General features: G+C 40.6%; 2 protein-coding genes across 10 annotated transcripts in view; one reads left to right on the top strand and one right to left on the bottom strand.

The window, feature by feature from the left end:
* Positions 1-5114, top strand: part of LOC111245945 (pecanex-like protein 4) — a 41316-nt gene extending 36202 nt beyond the window's left edge. For all 8 annotated transcript variants that reach the window (XM_086979710.1, XM_022794986.2, XM_086979713.1 and 5 more), the window contains one exon: positions 3701-5114. In XM_086979710.1, coding sequence (XP_086835836.1) covers positions 3701-4351 — 651 coding nt within the window. In that variant the 3' untranslated portion in view covers positions 4352-5114. The remainder of the gene's footprint in view (positions 1-3700) is intronic.
* Positions 5115-6478: 1364 nt separating this feature from the next.
* Positions 6479-13000, bottom strand: LOC111245946 (heat shock 70 kDa protein cognate 2-like). 2 transcript variants are annotated; one of them, XM_022794988.2, is made up of 5 exons: positions 12841-13000; positions 10518-11833; positions 9386-9598; positions 7855-8027; positions 6479-6797 (listed from the first exon to the last, which is right to left on the bottom strand). In XM_022794988.2, exons 2-5 carry the CDS (start codon positions 11827-11829, stop codon positions 6624-6626), a joined length of 1872 nt encoding a protein of 623 aa, XP_022650723.1. In that variant the 5' UTR covers positions 11830-11833; positions 12841-13000; the 3' UTR covers positions 6479-6623. The 2 variants fall into 2 exon arrangements, with proteins under 2 accessions (XP_022650723.1, XP_086835843.1); XM_086979717.1 differs by lacking the exon at positions 6479-6797 and adding an exon at positions 7052-7145.
* Positions 13001-20680: the final 7680 nt, after the last annotated feature.

Raw genomic sequence — 20680 nt, 5'->3', positions numbered from 1 at the left:
AAAGGACGTTTTATACAGCTGCCAGCCGTGACGAACGAGCGAACGTTGTCAGATCTAAGGCGCCTACAGCCTGGATGCGTTGATAGAAAGCGGCAGAGGGCGAGATAAACGTGAAGTGTCGACATTGCCGGCACCATCTTTGAATGCATTGCGTGAGTACTGGCGCACACAAGAAGCGCGAAGTTTTCATCGCGTTGTCTTCACGGTGAATATGGAACGGGCCGCAAAAATCCACTTCCGTTAAAACGAGTCGAATCAACATGGCAGTAGAGCGTAACTCTTGTCAGCAGAACTACCATGTACTTCATGGCACTGCGAGGAGACTGCGATTACTAAACGCAGACAATATCACGTATTACGACAAGTCTAGCGAACGCGGTGTTATGACTCGCTTGGTCCCATCAAAACTACACTGGGAACTTCTCGATAGTGCTGTCTTTACCCTTAACAAACAATTCCCGTTTATAAATAGTGTGCAAGCGGCTGTTAGCTCACCATTTTTGAGTAACCCAAATGCTTCGAGTTTTACCTCCGGTAGCGCCGCTAGGTATTCTACCAGACAATTTTTAAGTGTTGATATATATTCCGCAAGATACTGGCGTGCGTCTATTTTATTACGTACTTTTTTGACTCAATAGATACTGATATATACTGATATGGTATACTGATGATACTGATATGAAAAGTACTGATATAAATCGGGGGGGCTGGTTTCCGTTGGTAGCGGCAGTCAGATGTTAACCTGATAGCCATACATATGACCCGAAGAGCGTGTTTCGAACATATATTTTATAAGGTAGATAACGGGTGGGGTTTTAACGACACGTGTAATAACAATTCGAGGTTCGTTTGAGTGGTGACACTTCAGCAGGCTCTAATATGTTACGTGGTCTATCTTTCGAGAATAACTAGCGCGGATCAAACCTCGATACTTTGTTGCTGAGGTCTGTTGCTCACACCATATGTTTTGCGGTTTCAAAAAGCAGTACTTTCCCTCCAGCAATAAACAAAGCTGAATTTTCAGTACAATGATACGCACGGTTCATTCCTTACGATTCAGAGTCTTACAGTGACCCTAAACGAACAGCTAATACAGGCGCGATGGGTGTCACACGGGATCGTGACTGCTTTGCGCAATCCAAGTTACTATTCAGATATAATGAGCGCATAGCCACCCACTGCCGCCTGTAGAGATCGACTTGATAGAGGCGACTACGGTATGAACCGTCGTGTGAGGCGTCGCCTAACAGATAAAGGTAGCGTTTAATTGGCACCCGATGAGAACGGTAATGACAGTTTGCAGTGTGTTCGCAAACGTTGAACTTTTAGCCGCCAATTTTCGAATATTTCGACTAACGATCCAAAGACAAACCGGTTTCTATGAAGGAACTACGTTTACATATTGGATTAACCGCTTGCTGCGGAAAGTATATGGCCTTATCCAACCCGTACGATTGAAAACAGCCGAATTAGCACGATACTGTTGCCTTATCGATTAACTCGATAGCCTTTTTTTGTCGTAGTAAAATTGCATAACCTATCATCATGATATAACGAGTCGTCTAACCATTATCACTTGGCCCTTGCTATATGAACCTGAATAGCGATCAGTCGTACCTGGCTGAAATAAGTATCATGTATGCGCACGTGATGCCCGCTGCTATTGCCAAAGGTTCATAAGCAATTTCACCAGATAAGATCAAAATTTGGCGCAGGAACCTGGTTGACGCTAAAGGAGTGCTTCAGCATGCGTTGTGGGAGAGCAATAGAATCGACGTTTAACGAGGCAGGATGGATTACTTCACTTGTGACATACCGTAGTAGGCTGCAACGCATACAAAATGCATAGCGATGTAGTGCTTGCGGCTCACACACACGTGGTATGGGTACATTTTATGACTCCCTATGCACGTTTTGCCCTAGACATGCCACCGGCTGAAACACGCATGGGCCGGTTCTTCTCTTCCGGAACCGCACATTGCTGTGGACAACTGTTAGCTATCGAAGGCCGATGTTGCGCCGCCACAGGTGTTTGATGCGAACTTCGTGGTATATGCCCCATTGACTGACGAAATCCGCAACTATTGGAACATTGACGTTGCTACTGTAACAGCTGTTGCTAAGCTGGCAGATACGCACTACAATAACTCGGTCCTTCACATAAAAGCGATACCCAGTTCTTGCGGTGGATGTACCGTTGAAAATACACTGACAGCCCTTCAACATGGTGAGTAACGCAGACAGCTGAGGCGCCTAATGCTTTTACCAGGTGGCCCCATGATGCAATTGGGGCAGTCAGCCGATTATATCGTACGCTATCTTCTTATTCGGCGCTCGGGTACAATGTGCCTTATAGCAACTTCGAATGTAAGCTTTAACTGGGACAGATTTTTCTTTGACACAATTGCCCCTTGCGTGAGGTTTAACAACCTAAAAAGGATTTTAATATGACGTGACAATTGCAATTTTGATAATAGTTCATGGGCGAGTCAAAATTTTTACGTTCAACATCGTTCTGATTCACCAGAAGCTATATAACACCACCGTCATTAGCATCGCTTGTGCCTAATTTGGTCCTAGATTTCGAATCTGATTTGAAGGAGAACCACACAAATATTTCTATAGCATGACGAGATAGCAATCCTTGCGAACTGCGGTAGTTCGTCTCGTTGTTGAATTGTCGCTTCTACCACTGGTAACTAAGTCCTACACCGCTAAACGGCCTTTATACTGTATCTGGAGTAAGCGCAGCGGCTTGGCAAACGATTAGCGTGGCCGCTACTACTGGCTAACTGTTAAGGTTCAAGGTTGCTTCTTGCCAGCAGCTGCTGCTGAGAGTAGCCTGCCCAAATGACATGGTTGCAAAAACAGGCACCGGACCTAGGCCATGCAGTCTTTAATTACATCATCGTCTTCAAAAGCAATTCCTATGTTGTGTTTAATTGTTTCGTCGGCTATGGCGATATGGCATTCAGCTTCATTATCGACAGTCTTAATTTCTTTCTGATGCAACAAAACTGTTTTTGCTAGTTTCTAAAACACTGTAGAAAGGGGACTTTCCTCAAGTTCGATGCAAAAAAGTTCTATGGTATTGTGGTACAATTCAACTGTCGTCTACGACGGTCGAGCAGATGTAGGCAAAGACACCCCGGCAGTTTCGTGGACCCAAGGTCCCCTACGTCTCTATGGGTGTGTGATAAGGCTGGTACTACACAAGCAGTGGTAGTGCCAATCTGACCATTTTCCTGGAACATGCTGAGCAGCGCTTTAACTAATTACTACCTCGTTGAATTGTGATCGACTAGTGAATAATTTCGTGCCTAGCTCATTTTCAAGTGACAACACACACCCTTCTGTCAAAATAGTATGGCGTTCATGCGGTGGCTGTTGATTGTTTCGTCAAATTGTATGGTAGAGCGGTAGTGTCGCTATTTGAGGCTATTACCTTTCGAAAAAGCTGAACAGCCAATAGCGGGCTATTCGAATCATGCACAATGTGCCACGAAAAAATCAAGTCGTCGTATTATTGTTAATATCTTTGACATAATGAAATCCGCCATATATATATATATATATACATAAACTCAGTAATAAATAAAATGCCAACTCCGGCCTTGACTCAAGCTTGTGGTGTTTTGCTCCCAGGAAATCTTGCAACGAATATTTTTACAGGATGCTTGCTTGCTTACTTTAATTTCAGATTCGTCGTTCGTTTCCTGACATTGTCATGGCTGTCGCAGAGGAACCATCGTTGTGCGTCGATTACCGTCAAGTGTGCGATTTCTGTTATCGGGCAGTATTTCCTGATGGTCCACTTAGTCCCAGCATAATCCACCAAGCATTTAATGGCAAGTACGCGAAGGAGCTACCGCTCGATCTACACGAGCTGGTCCGACAAGCTGTCCAATACACTACGAAGCTGGCTGTTGACACAGTCATTATTGGCGAAGCTGAAACAGAGACAGAACTCGCTCGCATACTTAGAGATTACGATGCTCGCTGGTTCATAGGGATCGAAGGATCCGCTCAGTGGAACAAATGCGTTACCGACGAGATCCCTTACATGTTTTCTATCGCTCACGATGCTAGCGATGACGTATACACCAGTCACTTACTGAGCCTGATACTTGACGAGCCCGTTTACGTGGGCACGCTAAGCGGGCCGACAGTAGATGCCATCTGGGCTACACTTTCTCTTGAGTTATTGTACATAACTAATGATGACGATGAACGTTATTCAATTCAGGCTCATCCGTGGCTATTGCGTAATCTTGCAATTCAAGCAGCAGACCCACCGCTTGGATACCCCGTCTATATCGACCGCGTCCGTTATTTAACAGCTTTCAACTAAGCAGAATCAGCCCTGTAAAAGCGTCCCATCAGATGGGTCGTCTCTGCCAAAATATCGGAGAACCGAACCCTTTTCGTCAACTGTTATGCCTAAGAACCGCGCGCCCCGACCCCTATATACGGCTTCCTAACTTCCGACATGAATAGGCCATGTACAGCAGTACTGACGCCAAGTGATTGTCTAACAGTTTTCTCACACAAAAAAAAGACACTGCGGCTCTGACACAGAATATGTTTGGATGATCCCAAATGTACTGTGTGTGTGTGTGTGTGTGTGTGTGTGTGTGTGTGTGTGTGTGTGTGCGTGTGTGTGTGCGTGTGTGTGTGTGTTGTTCCACAAATCTGCAATCGCTGACCGTTTGTTGTTTGCATGGGAACGTCCAACGACACAGAAATTTGGCTGACGACCCCAAGGTACCGCGTACCAATTCAAGAAGTCATCTGTATGTTAAGACCTAAACAAACAGGTAATCATCGAAAAAACATACACCCCTAAGTAACATCTATTAAATGGATAGGAGATACATTATCTTTCCGCAGCCGTTGTGTTTTTCAGTGGCAGTTTTCATCAAAGTCACAACAAGATGACCTGTACAAGAACTCGTGTAACTGGTTTAAGCTGGCCATGTGTACATACGCACTGCCGCTGTATACTATCTGTACAGATTAGGCAGACGAAAAAAGAACGAACGAAAATTATAGTATTACGATACTATGTGCACGTACGCATATATTATCACATGTGAATAAATGTCTGATTCGCAGTCGTGCTCTTATTTCTTAGCTCGTTCCATTCGTTGACATTACTTTGACGTGGAATAATTTCCAACGTATCCTTCACGTTACGGTACGGCAATATAGGGTAATAAAATCGTAGAAGAACCGTGCAATTTTGAATGAATAAGAATCTTCGATAAAGCCCCGACTGCTCTACCGAAGCATAAAACCATACAAATAGCCCGCAGGATTTCAACTAGGATACCGAGGTCTAGGATAACGGTATAGTCAAAGTGCATGCCCATGTTTATGAAATTTATGAAACTTTCCGTTTGCCATTTATTTTATCTTATGAAACTTTCCGTTTGCCATTTATTTTATCGATGATTTATATATCTGTTATACCGAGCGAGATAGCTTAGTTGGTAGCCACCTGCGTTTACGCGCTCCGTACATTGCTTTAGCCTATTCGTAGCTTGGACGAAGTACGCACTGAAGGCCAAAAGGATTTTTCGTGTAAACATTTTCCTTGGTTTCTTATTCCACTTAATACGGCGGTCGCAGTAAGCGTAACCGTGTGCAAAAAGAACCAACTAGCACGCATAAAACAACATTTTCGCGATAGCTGGGTGACTGTAACCACAGCACTAAAACGTGGGTGGTTCGGGCGGCTGTAACCATTGCAATAAACAAGGCGTCTTGCACGCCTCCTCGTGCACAAAGTGCACGGGCATTGTAGGTCCATAACTTACCGATGCAACAGACCGATGGAAACTAACATGCCATATAGCACTCCACATCATAGCTTACACCCCGCAATGCAGGTTTGCTTTTCGCAGGTTCGTGCAAAGGGCTGAGGTGGGGTTAGTTATGCCCTCGGCACTCCCCTAGACCACCCGCGTTGTAATGTCCTATGGTCCGAGGTGATTCGATATATGAATAGTAGCAGCTAATGTCAGCCATAAGAAAAATTATGTCTGCTACAAAATAAAGTTCATTTATGAAGTGTCTACATCTAGACCATGACAGATTGTAAAACAACGCTAGATAAAATTATCGCTAGATAAAATTATCACTAAGATCTAATAGATATGGGGAATGGGGAAACTACATTATGTACGACTGTTATAGTGAATTAGGTTTATACAACATTTTATTGGCCTAGAACACCCAAAATAATATAGCTATAGAAGTACAATACACTGTCGTTTTATAGTTTTAGTTGTCTATATAATGCCATTGTTATTAAGTCAATTCATCAACGTTCAGTGTTTGGTTCAAGTTACCCCTTTGACGACCCGACACCCGAAGCCAATTATCTAAAACGATCAAGTCTAATTGGACTAGTTAGATACCTCCATTAAAAACGATGTATTGTATATAAACCTGCTGTACTAAGAACGCACAAAGATATATCTAAGTAATTAAGAAATTCATGAACTTTATTGACGCTCTTCTTGATGGTCTGTGGAGCCAATTTATATTCACGTTACCCAATTTCGCGCCATATGTTTTATTTTAATTTGTTATTCAAAGAGAATTTGTAGCATTTACTATTACGAGTTTTCCGAAATAGGTGGGTCGAAGCCCCCGCGGCTGTGCATTTTAATCATAAGTGGTTTGCACAAACCCTCTAGGCCGGCAAACTTCTCCTCAAGTTCATCTTTTGGCGCATTTGAATTTTTCTCGAGCCAAGCGACCATTTCTTGAATTTTATCGTTCGCTTTTTCCTGGAATACCGAAAAAAAAAAACTTAATCACTAGACTTACAGCTAGAGAACGGATACTCGTAGCGACGTCATGAACTAAGGAATCATCCTATACTCCATTGCAATGCAGCAAAGTGATGTTCTGCGAGTCAAGATTGGGCGATGAAGTGCACATATGTATCATGTTGTTGTTCAAGTTGGGCTAGAATGAAGATCTGTCTGTGCACACATACGCTCTGGCAGTTACTGAAGATTCGCTTTCTTATAATATATAATTTACCCTTCGACTTTTCTCGAGATGACTCATAGTGAAATGCGCGCATGCCGATGAGAGGGTTTTTTGAGGACATGGGAAAGCTCCGTGGCGGACTTAATGCGAGAATGAGCAGGTTAAAGTCAACGTTAGTCGTATGTAACTTATGTTCGAACCTACTGCGATTACCCTACAGAACGACGCCATCCTTCCACCTGGTCTTTCTCCAATTAGCCGTAGAAATTAAAGCACGTCGTCTAACCTAACGGCGACGGCGACCGTACGCTCTAAGCAGGAGTCACTTCATGAGGGATTCATTTTAATCTAATTTCAGTTTGATAAATTCCGCAGTACGCTAACTGTGTTCAGTCTTTGCCAACAGAGCTCCGCCTTTGGCGTTACTTACCGCCCTACTTTCGTCTGCTAGAAGTGCGGTAATTATTCCATTTCAGTGTTAGATTCGGATGTAACAGCCCAAGAACCTAGCTCGGTTGCTGTCAACACAGTGTTCCAATATATTAAATATAAAAATAAAATATAAAAAAATAACTTGACATTTAATATAGTCAATGATAATAGATTACTAATATTGGTAGTGATCAAGTTTAGAGAGACTAATTCAAGTAATTTGTTTGCTTAAAAATGGCATGTTTTTGAAAAAATAATGAGCACGAAAACTTGAGAAAGTTTTAGCTTTTCGTAGAGTCTGAAGTACTTAACCCAATAAATAGTTTAGAGGCGTTCTTGTAGCACGAGACACGGCTAAAACACGCGCCCTCCAGCCGGATATTTTTCCACAAATTGCCGATTACGTAGAACACCAACCTTTTCCTCAGAAGTCAGTTTATTTCCGCTATCGTTTATGGCGTCACGGGCAGCGTAAACGTAGGTTTCGAGCCGATGACGTGATTCCATGCGCGCTCTGATTTTACCGTCCTCTTCCTTGAACATATCGGCTTCCTTCAGCATCCTGTCAATCTCCTCCTTTGTTAAGCGGCCTAAGTACAGACAATGTACATCTTACTAGACCAAACAAACAAGCTTTTGCCCGCGGCTACTAAAAGCACAATTGCGCTGTTAAATCGATCAGGTAAATCTTATAGTAGGAATGTAGAAAAATCTTTCTACTGCCTCCAGCTTCCATTCAATCTGGTTCATAATACAGAGTTTTAATAGCTTCGATGTTTAAAACCAATACGATAAAGCAAATCGTAAATATCACCGTGAAGTTTTCGGGAAGGCACCGACAAAATGTATGACTAAATGTTAGGACAAAACGAGTGCAATAATAAAATTGAACGGAAAACCAAATGTGTAGAAAAACAACTTGAGAACAATTATAAGAGCCCTATATGCTGCAAAAATTGGCAAAGGCTCTACATAGCACCACCTACCTATAGAAATTCAGCCTCTTTTTCCTATCAATATTTCAAAGCGTAACCAACGCGTTCATTTTTACTCGCTGTCCACGCAGCATATCGATATTTAACACAGTAAATGTTAATAAACTCAAATTATTGGATAATAAACTGTCCTGAAAAACATCCTTGACATTGCTCAAAGCGTTGGTTTTTACGAAAGTGGGTAATAGGTCAAATACTTCATGCTCCGCAATGTACTAAACGAGAGGTGTTCTCTTAACTTGGTACAGTGTAAGCGTAATGTCGTTACCTCTTCTACTTATACCTTCTAACACCTGGCCCCCAAGAAGTACCCCAACTATACCCCTAAAGCTCCAATCTGACACCTGAAACTTAATAATTAACGGGTGCGAGAACCTGGGTCCACTGGACGGGCCTTCATTTAAAAATCAATAAAAAAAGAATGAGGCACTTCTGCGTATTATGCTCAGATTAACAAGGCGTCGTGACAACTCGCGATGCCTGACCGTTAAACCGGTTGAAACAACTCTTTGACGCCGGAGTGTGTATTTCTGCATGGACCTCGAGGTCACTGGCGAATTCAGTGTTATTTTTCGTGTGTAATTTTGCTACAGAAACTTCTGCTACTACCATTCCATATATGCCAAGCTGCAGTAATCACAAATATCGCCTCTGACAAAAGGTCGAAGGATTATGACGGCGGGGTCAACCCCGTTGCGTCATTTCAGTGTGATGTACACTGATAATAGTTTAATATAGCAATTAGGGATATTATAAAAGCTTCAATTAATACTTAGATCTCCTTATTTTGGCAGCTCCTACTAAAAATTGTACTCTGATCAAGGCAGTGCTAAAAAGAAAACAGGAGCACTTTATTACCAAAAATACTAACAAGTGTTCTAGAAATATATTCTTAAAACAACAAAAAAAGTTGTACTGAAGTATAAGTTGACGACAGTTTAAATCCAACTTACCTTTGTCGTTGGTAATGCGAATCGACGCTTTCTTCCCGGATGAGGCATCGTAGGCGGACACCTGAAGGATGCCATTAGCATCCACTTCAAAGCAAACGGAAATTTTGGGAACACCTCGTGGAGCAGGTGGAATGCCTTTCAGGTTGAAGCAACCTAACAAATGGTTTTCTTTGGTCAGAGCGCGCTCACCCTCGTAGACCATGACGGTCACACCTGTGTGAGAAATTAAGTAATAGGTCAACGTGGGTGGATTAAATACTGAGGAGGTCAACTTTCTATTGTACGTTAAAAAAATACCTGCGTCTTAAATACGATTTGAACCCCGCATACGCCTTAATTACGCCTAGCTCTGATTGTCAGCGTTGCACTAATTTGTTTTTACAGTGGAACGAGGGTGTCGCAGCTGCGTGAATAATTTTCTTATTGAATATCAGGCGGAACCACCTATTGCATGTTGCCTTCAAAAGCGACATTTTCCAGCCTACGCTACAACCAAAGGCATGTCCTCAAAAAGGTTCCGTATACATTCCAAACAGATATGTATCTATATCGACCATTCTATAACCATAAATTTGTGCAAATCTGTTTGAGACACAAGTAAGTATATAGTTGGCGCAAGAAACCTTTTGTGCAAATCCGCCAGTTCTTAAAAAACGGTAACCGAAAAAAAACACAAGGCCTGACGCCTGCTTCATCAAAGGCAGGCGTCAGGCGTCCAATGGCCTTGCGCTGCGAATGTTTCACCACAGAAGAGGACCAACTCAAGCTCCAGCTCTATGTTTCTGTATCGTTAGCCGCACTGCAGCAGTCTCGATAGAAAATACCTATTACCATTGACCCTGCAGGCATCCATAATGTATATATACATCCGGAAAAAGGCATTCCTAATACCTAAACGTGTCTGCTCAGATTACCTGGTGCTTTGGGGAGCTGTAATCCAAGTGCTTCAATAGTGAAAACAATATGGACGATTCGCACAATAAAAAAAGTCGATCCGACTTTTTCATTCGCGTCGCGTGCCCTTATATATGTATACGCATGTCCAGTATTGTGCTTTCGGCTAGTCATTTTGCGACCAATACTTACTAGGTTTGAGTTATGTAACTTTAAAAGTTACTAATACAAATCTAACCTGTTTGATTGTCCTCGTATGTGGAAAAGCATTCTGTAATTTTGCAGGGTATGCTCGTATTGCGTGGAAGGATTACGCCCATTATTCCGCCAGCAGTTTCAATACCTAGTGACAAAGGCGTGACGTCTACAAGAAGAACATCATTAATTGCGCGGTCCTTTTGCCCAGAAAGGATAGCGGCCTGCACCGCAGCGCCGTACGCTACCGCCTCGTCAGGATTAATCGACATATCCAATTCACGGTTATCGAAGAACTCTTTCAGCAACGACTGAACTTTCGGAATTCGAGTAGACCCACCGACCATTACAATTTCGTGAATATCCTTTTTCTGTAATTTCGCATCGCGCAATGCTCTTTCTACTGGTTCTAAAGTGGCTTTGAACAAATCTAGACAAAGCGTTTCAAAGCGTGCTCGCGTAATTCTAGCAAACAGGTCAATTCCTTCATGAAGTGCATCGAGATCTATTGTTGTTTCGGTGCACGAGCTCAATGCTCTTTTCGCTGCCTCGCATGCTGTTCGAAGCCGTTTCATAGCTCGGGGGTTTGTTGACAAGTCTTTCTTTGTTTTTAACTTGAAATCATCTATAAAAAACTTAACCATTCGGTTGTCGAAGTCTTCTCCTCCAAGATGCGTGTTTCCCGAAGTAGCTTTGACCTCGAACATAGACCCATCGCCAACAGATAAGATTGATACGTCGAACGTTCCTCCTCCTAAATCAAAAATAAGAACATTCTGATCCCCTTTGAGCTTCTTGTCCAATCCATATGCAATTGCGGCAGCGGTTGGCTCATTAATGATGCGTAAAACATTTAATCCAGCAATCGAGCCCGCATCCTTTGTTGCCTGCCTTTGGGAGTCGTTGAAATAAGCTGGTACGGTTATAACGGCATGGACCACCTTTACACCAAGGTAAGTCTCAGCGATTTCCTTCATTTTACTTAGCACCATCGCAGAAATCTCCTCAGGAGCAAATGTTCTGAGTTTATTTTTGAAGGTTACCTGTATCTTAGGTTTATCGTTTTCATTGATAACTTCGAATGGCCAATGCTTAATATCTTCCTGAACCTCTTTGCTATCGAAGCGACGCCCAATTAGTCTCTTAGCGTCAAATACGGTATTTCTTGGATTAATTGACGCTTGCGACTTAGCTGGATCTCCAATAAAGCGCTCTGTTTCTGTAAAAGCAACGACTGAGGGAGTGGTCCGTAGACCATGGTCATTAGCAATAATTTCGACTTTGCCATTTTGAAAAACTCCTACGCACGAGTAGGTGGTACCGAGATCGATACCCATTGCGTATATAGGTGCCATACTTCTGAAATAAAATACAAACGAAAATAACAGTAAGTAATAATAATCAGGAATAAGCTATCATTCTTTTGACCTTATGAAACATCCTTCGGGGGTACACACACGCAAGTTTTGTGCCCTGCCCAAGTTATGGTCAACTGCTTTACAGTTTTAACAATTAGGCATCTTACACATAATGGGATTTTATCATTTGTAGAATCAAATGTTTTATTTGAAGTTGAACGCTGCCGATACCACAGATTACTTATCAGAACTAAAGCTTTCATAGTAACTTGTGGGGACTTTTTTTTTTTGTATGTACGGTGATTTTTTTTATTCATCCATCTTAAGGGCCCCATACCACTCTCTAAAGTTGACTAAATAAGCTACGAGTTCGGTCAATTTTAGCGCCGCCTAGAGCTCCTTTTAAGTGAGCGAGCTTTTCGAACTCGAGCGCCCGATTGTGTTCTGTGTATCATGCACATAATTAGACAACTGATTTATAATTTCCCACATGCATACACTACAATAACCGATCTGATTAAAAATTCCGCGATAAACCATAAATGTAATGGCTTAAATAAAAAGAAAAAAATTTTCAAAGTTTAAATGTAAAACAGTAAAAAAAAAAAAAAGGAAAACAGAAATGGTAAATTGTGCAGCAAAGTATTTGTTTACAACATTGGGAAGACTAGTTGTTATAAGACAGTTAAAAAAAAAAATCTGCATAATTTATATTTGATATCCATGAACGATTCTCAAACGTGAAATTGCACCTAAGATAGATAACTTTTTGCAATGGCTAACATCAAAGATACCGGATGTTATCTTTACATTATATTCAGCATAGAATCAAATTTTCATTACCAATATACTGAATGACACTCCGAATATCCTTACTACTTACTGCCCAACTCTTCTTAAATATGTAGGATCATCGCGATATCTAACCTGGCCCATGCGTCAAAACGACGCTCAGCCCCAGTGACCATATGAATTCCTCTATTCCATATGAAAGGAAATGCAACTTACTTGCTTGTCTTTCAGCAATTTTGTCCCTTGCTTCGTGCTATCCGCTTGATGAATCACGCTTTGTCGTTTTATCGTTATAAATTTCGTTAAAAACCACCTGCTCTACTCTATCAGTAAAAATTATATAATGCCAAAAATTAATGATTTGACATGTGTCTAATTTTCGTTCTCAACAGAAGAAGGCAGCGGCTACAGCTGTAATAACACACCAGAAAATATATATAAACTGATCTGCGTTTGGTAGGACAAAAAAATTAAAGGGGTTCGATCAAAATAATGAGTCGGCCCAAGAAAGACCCGAAAAAGGCCGGGAAAAAAAGGAAAACGTAATAACAAGAAAGTAGATTTAATACGAAGACAAATGATGAATATTGCGCTGGATGAATATAGCAAAGCCATCAAGCCGATGATGAAAAATAGCTGTGTACGTACAAAATAGAAAAAACGATAAATGTATTTACTGATAACTTATAGTTTATTACCTGTGCTTATCTTGATATCGGTAGGATTTACGAGGAAGGCGTCCAGGAATAACTAAACTTCGAGGAGGACCTTCTATTGCCGCAATAGCATGTGTCCTAAGCCTGTTAGGGAACATTTTTCAGATCTCGGCACAAACTTTGTTTCGACCTTGAAATTAGTCCCGCTCAACGTATTTTACAGTGTTAAGTAACGAATTTTTAAATTTATTTTTTGCCAGCGATAACAGTTCCCTAGTAATATATGAGTTTCTGCTATTTTCGGTCGATGTTTCATTGTTACAGCTTTTGTTGTGGTAGCCTTCGATAGCTCTTTCTAAGCTTCAGCAAAAACAAAGACAAGCCAATATCTAAATATTTTAACTATTGTTAGTATTTTTTTTTTAATTTTACCGAACAATTATATTTTTAATACCTACGTTGTTAGCTTGTGATCGCATGTATGCTACAGGGATTTGCATGAAACCTACAGGAAATTCTTGAACGAAAGTAGAACTCTCAAGTGCTGACAATGTTCGATACTTTAAAGGATATTGAAATACACACACCTAGGATGTAGCAAAAAGTTAGAAGGAAACCATGCCTATTCGACGTGTGAGTAATAGCTGAAAAATAATAATTTTACGGTAAATATAGTTCGAAAAATATATGGCTACATAAAACATGATTAAAAAATCAAGTTTACAGGGGAACGTGTTGCGCCTAAAATAGGAGACCTTTTGATAGCAGTAGGCTCTGTACAGTAGCTATATACTGGGGAAAAATCCAACGAATTTCAGGTGACCTCGATGTAAGCTTGTGTTATAGGCATGGCTCTTGGTAGGGTCGTGCGGCGTATCTGCATTTTGCCCGGCTTGGTTTCGCTATACTAATCCAGAAACGCGTACCAGTTAGAACAACTATTGTGTAACAATAAACTATATAGCACGAGTAAGTGGGATGTTTGAAGCAGTCTGATTCGTGTTCTCTGCTGCATAGAAAGACCAGCATAGATATAACGGATGGGTAAACAAGAATAGTTGGAAAAAGTGCCGGAGCCGATGTTTTGTACGAGAAAACTCTAGGTAACTCTGAATACTAGTATGCTATGGTATAGGTCATTATCATCAAGCTTTGTTTCGGTTCTTTTTTATTTAATCACATTTGTATTGGAATCCAAATGTTGCGTAAAATCGATGAATAAGTTAGCGTTAATTTATATAAATTTAATTCAACTAAAAAAAGATGAAGGTAGAGACACAGTATTACCTGATAATTCCGCGAGGAATTAAACATTATAAAATATAACCCGAAACGATCTTTTAGGAGACCCGGGGTTGTAATGAGGACGTGAACGGCCGATGAATGCGACGTGAACGACAGCTTGGATGTTCAACAAACAAAAAAAAAATTAATGAACATCTCTAAAACACAAATTACGTGTGGCCATAAATGGCTAAGTTATTCTGTAAAAGGAGCTTGTCAACCGATAACCATAGGATTTTCTTTTAAAAACGAGGAGAGAGAGAACAAGAAAAACGCCTCTCGACTTTAACCACCACTGTGGGTGCAACTGCCATTTGTAAAAAGTAGCAGGATTTCATATTGGCCAGGAAATAATGAACCGACGCACAACGGGATTCAGTAAGTAATCGAGCACGTCGATAGTTCTCTTCAGAGCAGGCGCGTAAAAACATGCTCGCGTGCAGAATCATAGAGTGTAAGTTACCTATAAGCAAAGTTCAAAATGTGCAGCTTCAACACGTACAGTGCCGAAGGCAGGAAGGACATGTAGGCAAGGTGACAGGTACTCCATGGAGAAACAGATGGTACAAAATGATAAGTAGCGGCAGGAAACACGCTGTATAGATCTAAAAGCAAAAACTCAAACCAAATGTAAATAATAAATAGATCCGGGTCGAAAACTCGAATTGAATAAAATATGCGGTTGGCTAGGCGCAATATGTTGGCATACTCTCTCGTGGAACAGCCAGATACAAAGCAAATGGTTTTCGGTAAACTGAAGTAACATTATTTCTAGTAAAAGCTTAAAAGCCTCATCATGGTGCTCCGTAAGTAGAACGTGCCACGGTTCCATAAGTCAGCTTGCTTTTCTTGTAGTGCTGGAAAAATAAGCCTTTCATTATATAAGTCCTCTTCGTACAGGAAAAGTTTTCAGAAAGTAATAGACGAAAAACCAATATTCAACAATTATAATAATATATTGTATAATAAATGTAATAAAAAAAAAAAATATATATATATATATGTCGAATTTTATAGCAAACCAATGCAAGATCACGATAAAGATGAAAGACCCAAAGGATATTTGTTATTATTCTAAATACTTTAATTAAACATTTTTTTTCCGCAAAATCGTCCTCTTCCACTTCGGTAACGGTTCGTTATCATAAATCCGGTTTTAACTTTAGGAAACATCGAAAGTATCATATTTTGGAAGCGAAATGCACCCGCTGCAAAGTCCGAATTCTATGTAGCATTTTGTTTGGTGGGCAGAACAGTCATAAAGTACTGAAAAGCCAAAAGAAGAGAGCTTCCAAAAGCTGTGTAGCACAACAAAATAAAAAAGCAAACGCGGAAATGACCTTTTGAACAAGCTAATAATACATGCAGACAGGCTTGATAATGCACGATATCAATAAATGACAGAATAAAGGCCCACACATCATATTTAAGGGGCAAAGGGATGCTAACTATTGCCGGCATTGTCAAGTGTAGTTCGTCGGGTGTCCCTGTGCCCGGTTGATCTAAATTATTGTCGTCGAGTGTTTTCACAATAAATGTAAAAGGTACTTCTGTTTGCTTGTCCTGGCTGTCCCTGTTCCTGGCTTTAAGTTTAATATCTAATTATTTGAATACGTCTTACTAAGAAAACGAACGCCCAGAGAGATAAACGAACCGTATGATGAGTAGTGAACTATAAAACGACACTCTTCTATTAAGAGGATTTTGTAAGGAAGTAAGTTCAGGAGATCTCATTATACGAAGGCTGAAAAAAAATGTTCAAAAGGTATAAGCTAGAAGAAGCGCTGAAACGGAACAGAAAGACTCAAAATATAGTTTAAATGGTTCCGTAACGCCTTGTGCTCTGAACATTGAACGAACCATTTAACGAGCCCTAGACTCTAAAGTGCGTATTTGTTTGCTATAACTAACGACACGCAAATTCAAGTCTAGACATTTCGTGCTCTGCTGAGAGAAGCCGTCTAAAGGAGTGCTAAATAACGTTTCCCGTAATCTGTAGCGACTTATGATCCGTATAGGATCGGAGTGTTTCAAAGCGAAGTATAAGAAGCTGACACACGTCTTAGCGTTTACGCTAAGAACGCTCCTAATAACCTAACCTATTTCATACTTCGGCTATACGTTAGCGTTATTGTACTCTTAAGAAAGATACGTACATATAGATGTCCCCATACAGAAACAGAGATGCATTTCTGTGCACCAAAGACTAAATATTGTGGCCTTTGGCGAGAAACTAGTAAGAGCAGTAACGTGAAAGAAAGTCGTATCCTTTACAAGCAATATCTTAGCAGACTTCAATACGATGTTTAATGTATTGATCAGTCCTCGGTTATTAAAGTTAAGTGTTATATCTAGTCTCTTAGACAAGCAAGGGTTTATTGTAATGTAAGCCCTCCAAGAGCTGCTTAGAGAAATGGTGAACGCAGCCATGTTCAGGGAGCCTAAGCCCATTTCAATGCATACTGCTATCGCAGAGATCAAAATTTAGAGACTGGAATGCCCAAATTCAACTTATAATGTAGTGCTAGTAGCTATTATAATAGTTCGTGGCTTACCACGTAAGTTCCGCAGTTTATGTTTGGAACTTTAGAGTGTTAGGCGTTCGATCAGACGGCTGTCGCAGATTCAGTATACTTAACGCACCTAGTGTACACTACTTACACCAAACGGACCATGTATCTGTTCTCAGTTAACCAAACTCGTCAAGCTGAATGTGGTACCGATCGTAAGGACGATAATAATAATAATAATATTCTTTTGCAAGGATTTTTTGTGCCAACCCACATAATTCTAATTCACACGTGTAAATTTGAAGCTTGTTTACATGGAAAATTATAAAAGGACCCGAAGTTGTCCTTGACCGTATATAAGCCACAAAATGAAACTTGTTAGGGTTTGTTTTTTGCCGAACCAGTGGCTGAATTTATCCGTTACATTCTCAAGTAGCAAAATTATTCCATTGAAAAGCATTGTGTTACTCCACTCTTTTTTTTAATTTCGGCAAAATATATTGTACACGATTGCTGTGGACACAGGTCTAAATTGGCAGCGTTTTCCTATTTCTGTAGAGAAGCCAGCTTTAAGGAGACAAAAATATCCTAACCTACAAAAAATGAACATTTATTCGTCTTCCTAAACATAGAAACTCATATGGACGGCGGCCGCTTTCAGCTTCGTCTTCTCCACGCAATAACTCAGAAGTGTGACGCAAAAAAGAAGAATAGTTTCCAGCAGGACGTTTTACAAAGGATCATAGTCCATAACCTATCCTTCGCCTGCTGAGGTCTGCGATGCGACAGGACTGGGTACAGACCCAAGAGAACGTAACGGTTGCAGGTCATACAGGCGATAATATACTTGCTCCCTAGAACAGAACGTCACTGTCCACCGCGTTGGATATTGTTGCAACAAGTAGCCTATAAATTTGCGCGATCTTTACTTGTTTATTTAGAATGAATAAGTAATTCAGTGGGTAAAGTGATTTTAATCGCTATTACAAATGACTGCTTAACGAATTTACATAATTCAGTAAACTTGTTTGGAATACGATCGCGGCAGTGTGGCGAAAATAGTTCCGCTGGACCTGATCACCAATGACTTTAATATATAAAAAAGGAAGCGTTTCAAATGTGTGTGTAAATCGACGTGTTCCCCTTCCACTGACCGAACCCTAACGGTCGAATTGTATACTAGTGTTTCTAATATTGGCCTAGTAAAATGATTTGCATGACTTGAACGGAGATCAGAAACCGCCTAAATGAAATAAACAATTTCAGAGCTAAACAAGTGAAGATTCATGAAAAATCAGGCGGCAGAACCTGATGTCGCCATGATTATTAATGAGCTGAAGTCCGGGAGCTACTCTAGAGCGAATTTACTTCAGAATAAAATAGAAATATTCTCTATTTCTGTTTTATTCTATTTCTATCTAGAAATGTGTTCGAGGATTCGATGTCATTAACACTTTTGTTTGAAATAGTTTATTATTTTAGAGCAAGTTTGGTTAAACGATCTAGTTACGCAGATGCTACGGCCATGTACTTTTTTCAAATATCGTTGTTTCCACCCGCTAAACCACCATGTTAACCTCTCGTGACGTACGGCAACAGGTTGAAAGTACTGAGCTACCAATAGCTTAGCTATCTGTGGCAGGTTTCGGCAAATACAGATATCTGAACATTTTGAATTTTCTCTCGTCTCATTTAATTACTGCATATGCTACGACTGAGCAGATCTTGAAGTATTTCCCGTGTGTTCGAGGCATCTTAATTACTCTTCCTGACCGTCCTAAACGCAAAACGATATTCTTTTATTATATTTAGCTTTTATTTCTAATGTCGCTCGTCGCTATTTCTATGTATAAACGAGCCCTCGAGCTATAGTATCAGCGACACGCGCCTACTAAAACATTTAGCAAAGACATGTCTTGTTTGGGTTTCTTCAACAAAGCTGTGACATGGTAACTATATACCATGGCAACAATGTTTCAAGGCCGAAAACTTCGGTCATCGATGGCCCCATGGTAATGTACCAATTTTTCCGTTGGAGCTACTCGAATCATCTATTTTATGCTAATTGATCTCGAAGGATCATCGGTCTCTTCCTTTCTCCATGCTTCATTTGGTTAGCCTAGTACACACGCCTTCGCACCTTTCCCGCAATATTTCACTCTCACTGCGTTTGTTTAGATAGATTTTACTGTTGGCGGTAGCAACAGTGTCCACTTTCCCTAATAATGACATCAAATATTGTTATCGGATGCCGAACGTTACCTGGATTTTTTCTCCGACTGTGACCCGACTAAAGTGGGTTTGACTGTGTGGAAATCTGACCCGCGAGCAGCCAGTAGCGACTGCGTTTTAGGATGAATGGGGATGTATTTCCTATTATGTTTGCATGATTCTAGTAGAAAAACGCTGGACTGTGTCATTTGGCATTGGGGTTGTCGCTTGAATAAAATGATACGGTCGCTATGAGCCTGCGCGTTCTGCGTTCTATGAGCGTGTTATCAGTTCTCGTCACTGTTGTTCGCTAACTGTCTATTTGTGTGTACATCGGCTGTGATTGTGTTGCAAAAACAACTATTATTTTGCTTCATCAATTCCATCTGGTCTTCTTATGTCATCGTGGTGAATATTCCCTCATTGAGTCGAACAAAGCCGCTACCATAATAGGGATCTGATTCCCAATGGGTTGAGGCTCTGTATTCGGGCTAAATTAGTTTAATAATGCCCAAGATACGCCTCTTGTCGCGTTGATCTGTACCCGTACCTTAACCAGAGGGTGAAGCAAGTCGTCTCTCGTGAGGCCCCATGCCTTTTCTTTTGTTCATTATAAATTTGGCCAAACATAGTAACGGTTCAAATGAAGATAAAAAAAAAAAAGGTAAGCATTCGCTATAGTTGCTTTTGGTATACAGTTTAGCTTCGCGTCGGAGGCCAGCCGTAGGAAGTAATGTATAACACAAAAACAATTAATAAACAATAACTTATGAAGATAATCGTGCCACTTTTAAATACAATAATAACTATAGTATCAGCACGCATCGTACAAGGTGCTCATACAACTTTGTAGAATAATATATGTAGAATCTTTATTGAAATGTTATAGTAAGGAAATCAACGTTTGTTCGCGTTAGAACGCGATCACACTTCGTCTATCCAATACCGCTCACCACATACATATGTGTAGCATCAGGATTTCAAGACATGTATAATTAGACATATGATTCTGGTAATCCGCTCTCCGTTGCTCCAATAACTTTACCTTTTTATTTAATAAGTACCTAGAGTGCCTGTCTGGAGTACTTTGAATACCAAGTTCCAACGACGACGAGCGACCTTCATATAGCTGAAGGTTGATCCTCTCCATCGTCTTCAAGCCTTTACGCTGTAAGCTTAATCATCTAAATATATCAATACCCGTCTGTCACCCGACGGAACAGACCAATAATTTTACTTCTAAAACGATGATAGCATATATCAGCTGCATAAACAAGTGACTATTGCGGTTTCGCTTATACTATAAATGTCGTATCATGTTAACAATCAAACCCCCTCGACGTATCAAATGTAAGTCCAATTAACACAGGTGGGGCAGTGGGGGACCCCAGCATT

The sequence above is a fragment of the Varroa destructor genome, unplaced genomic scaffold (genome assembly GCF_002443255.2).
Source record: "Varroa destructor unplaced genomic scaffold, Vdes_3.0 BEIS01000002.1, whole genome shotgun sequence".
Lineage (NCBI taxonomy): Eukaryota > Metazoa > Arthropoda > Arachnida > Mesostigmata > Varroidae > Varroa > Varroa destructor.
The sequence above is the reverse complement of the archived record's forward strand: the minus strand, read 5'-3'. Positions and strand labels throughout refer to the sequence as shown.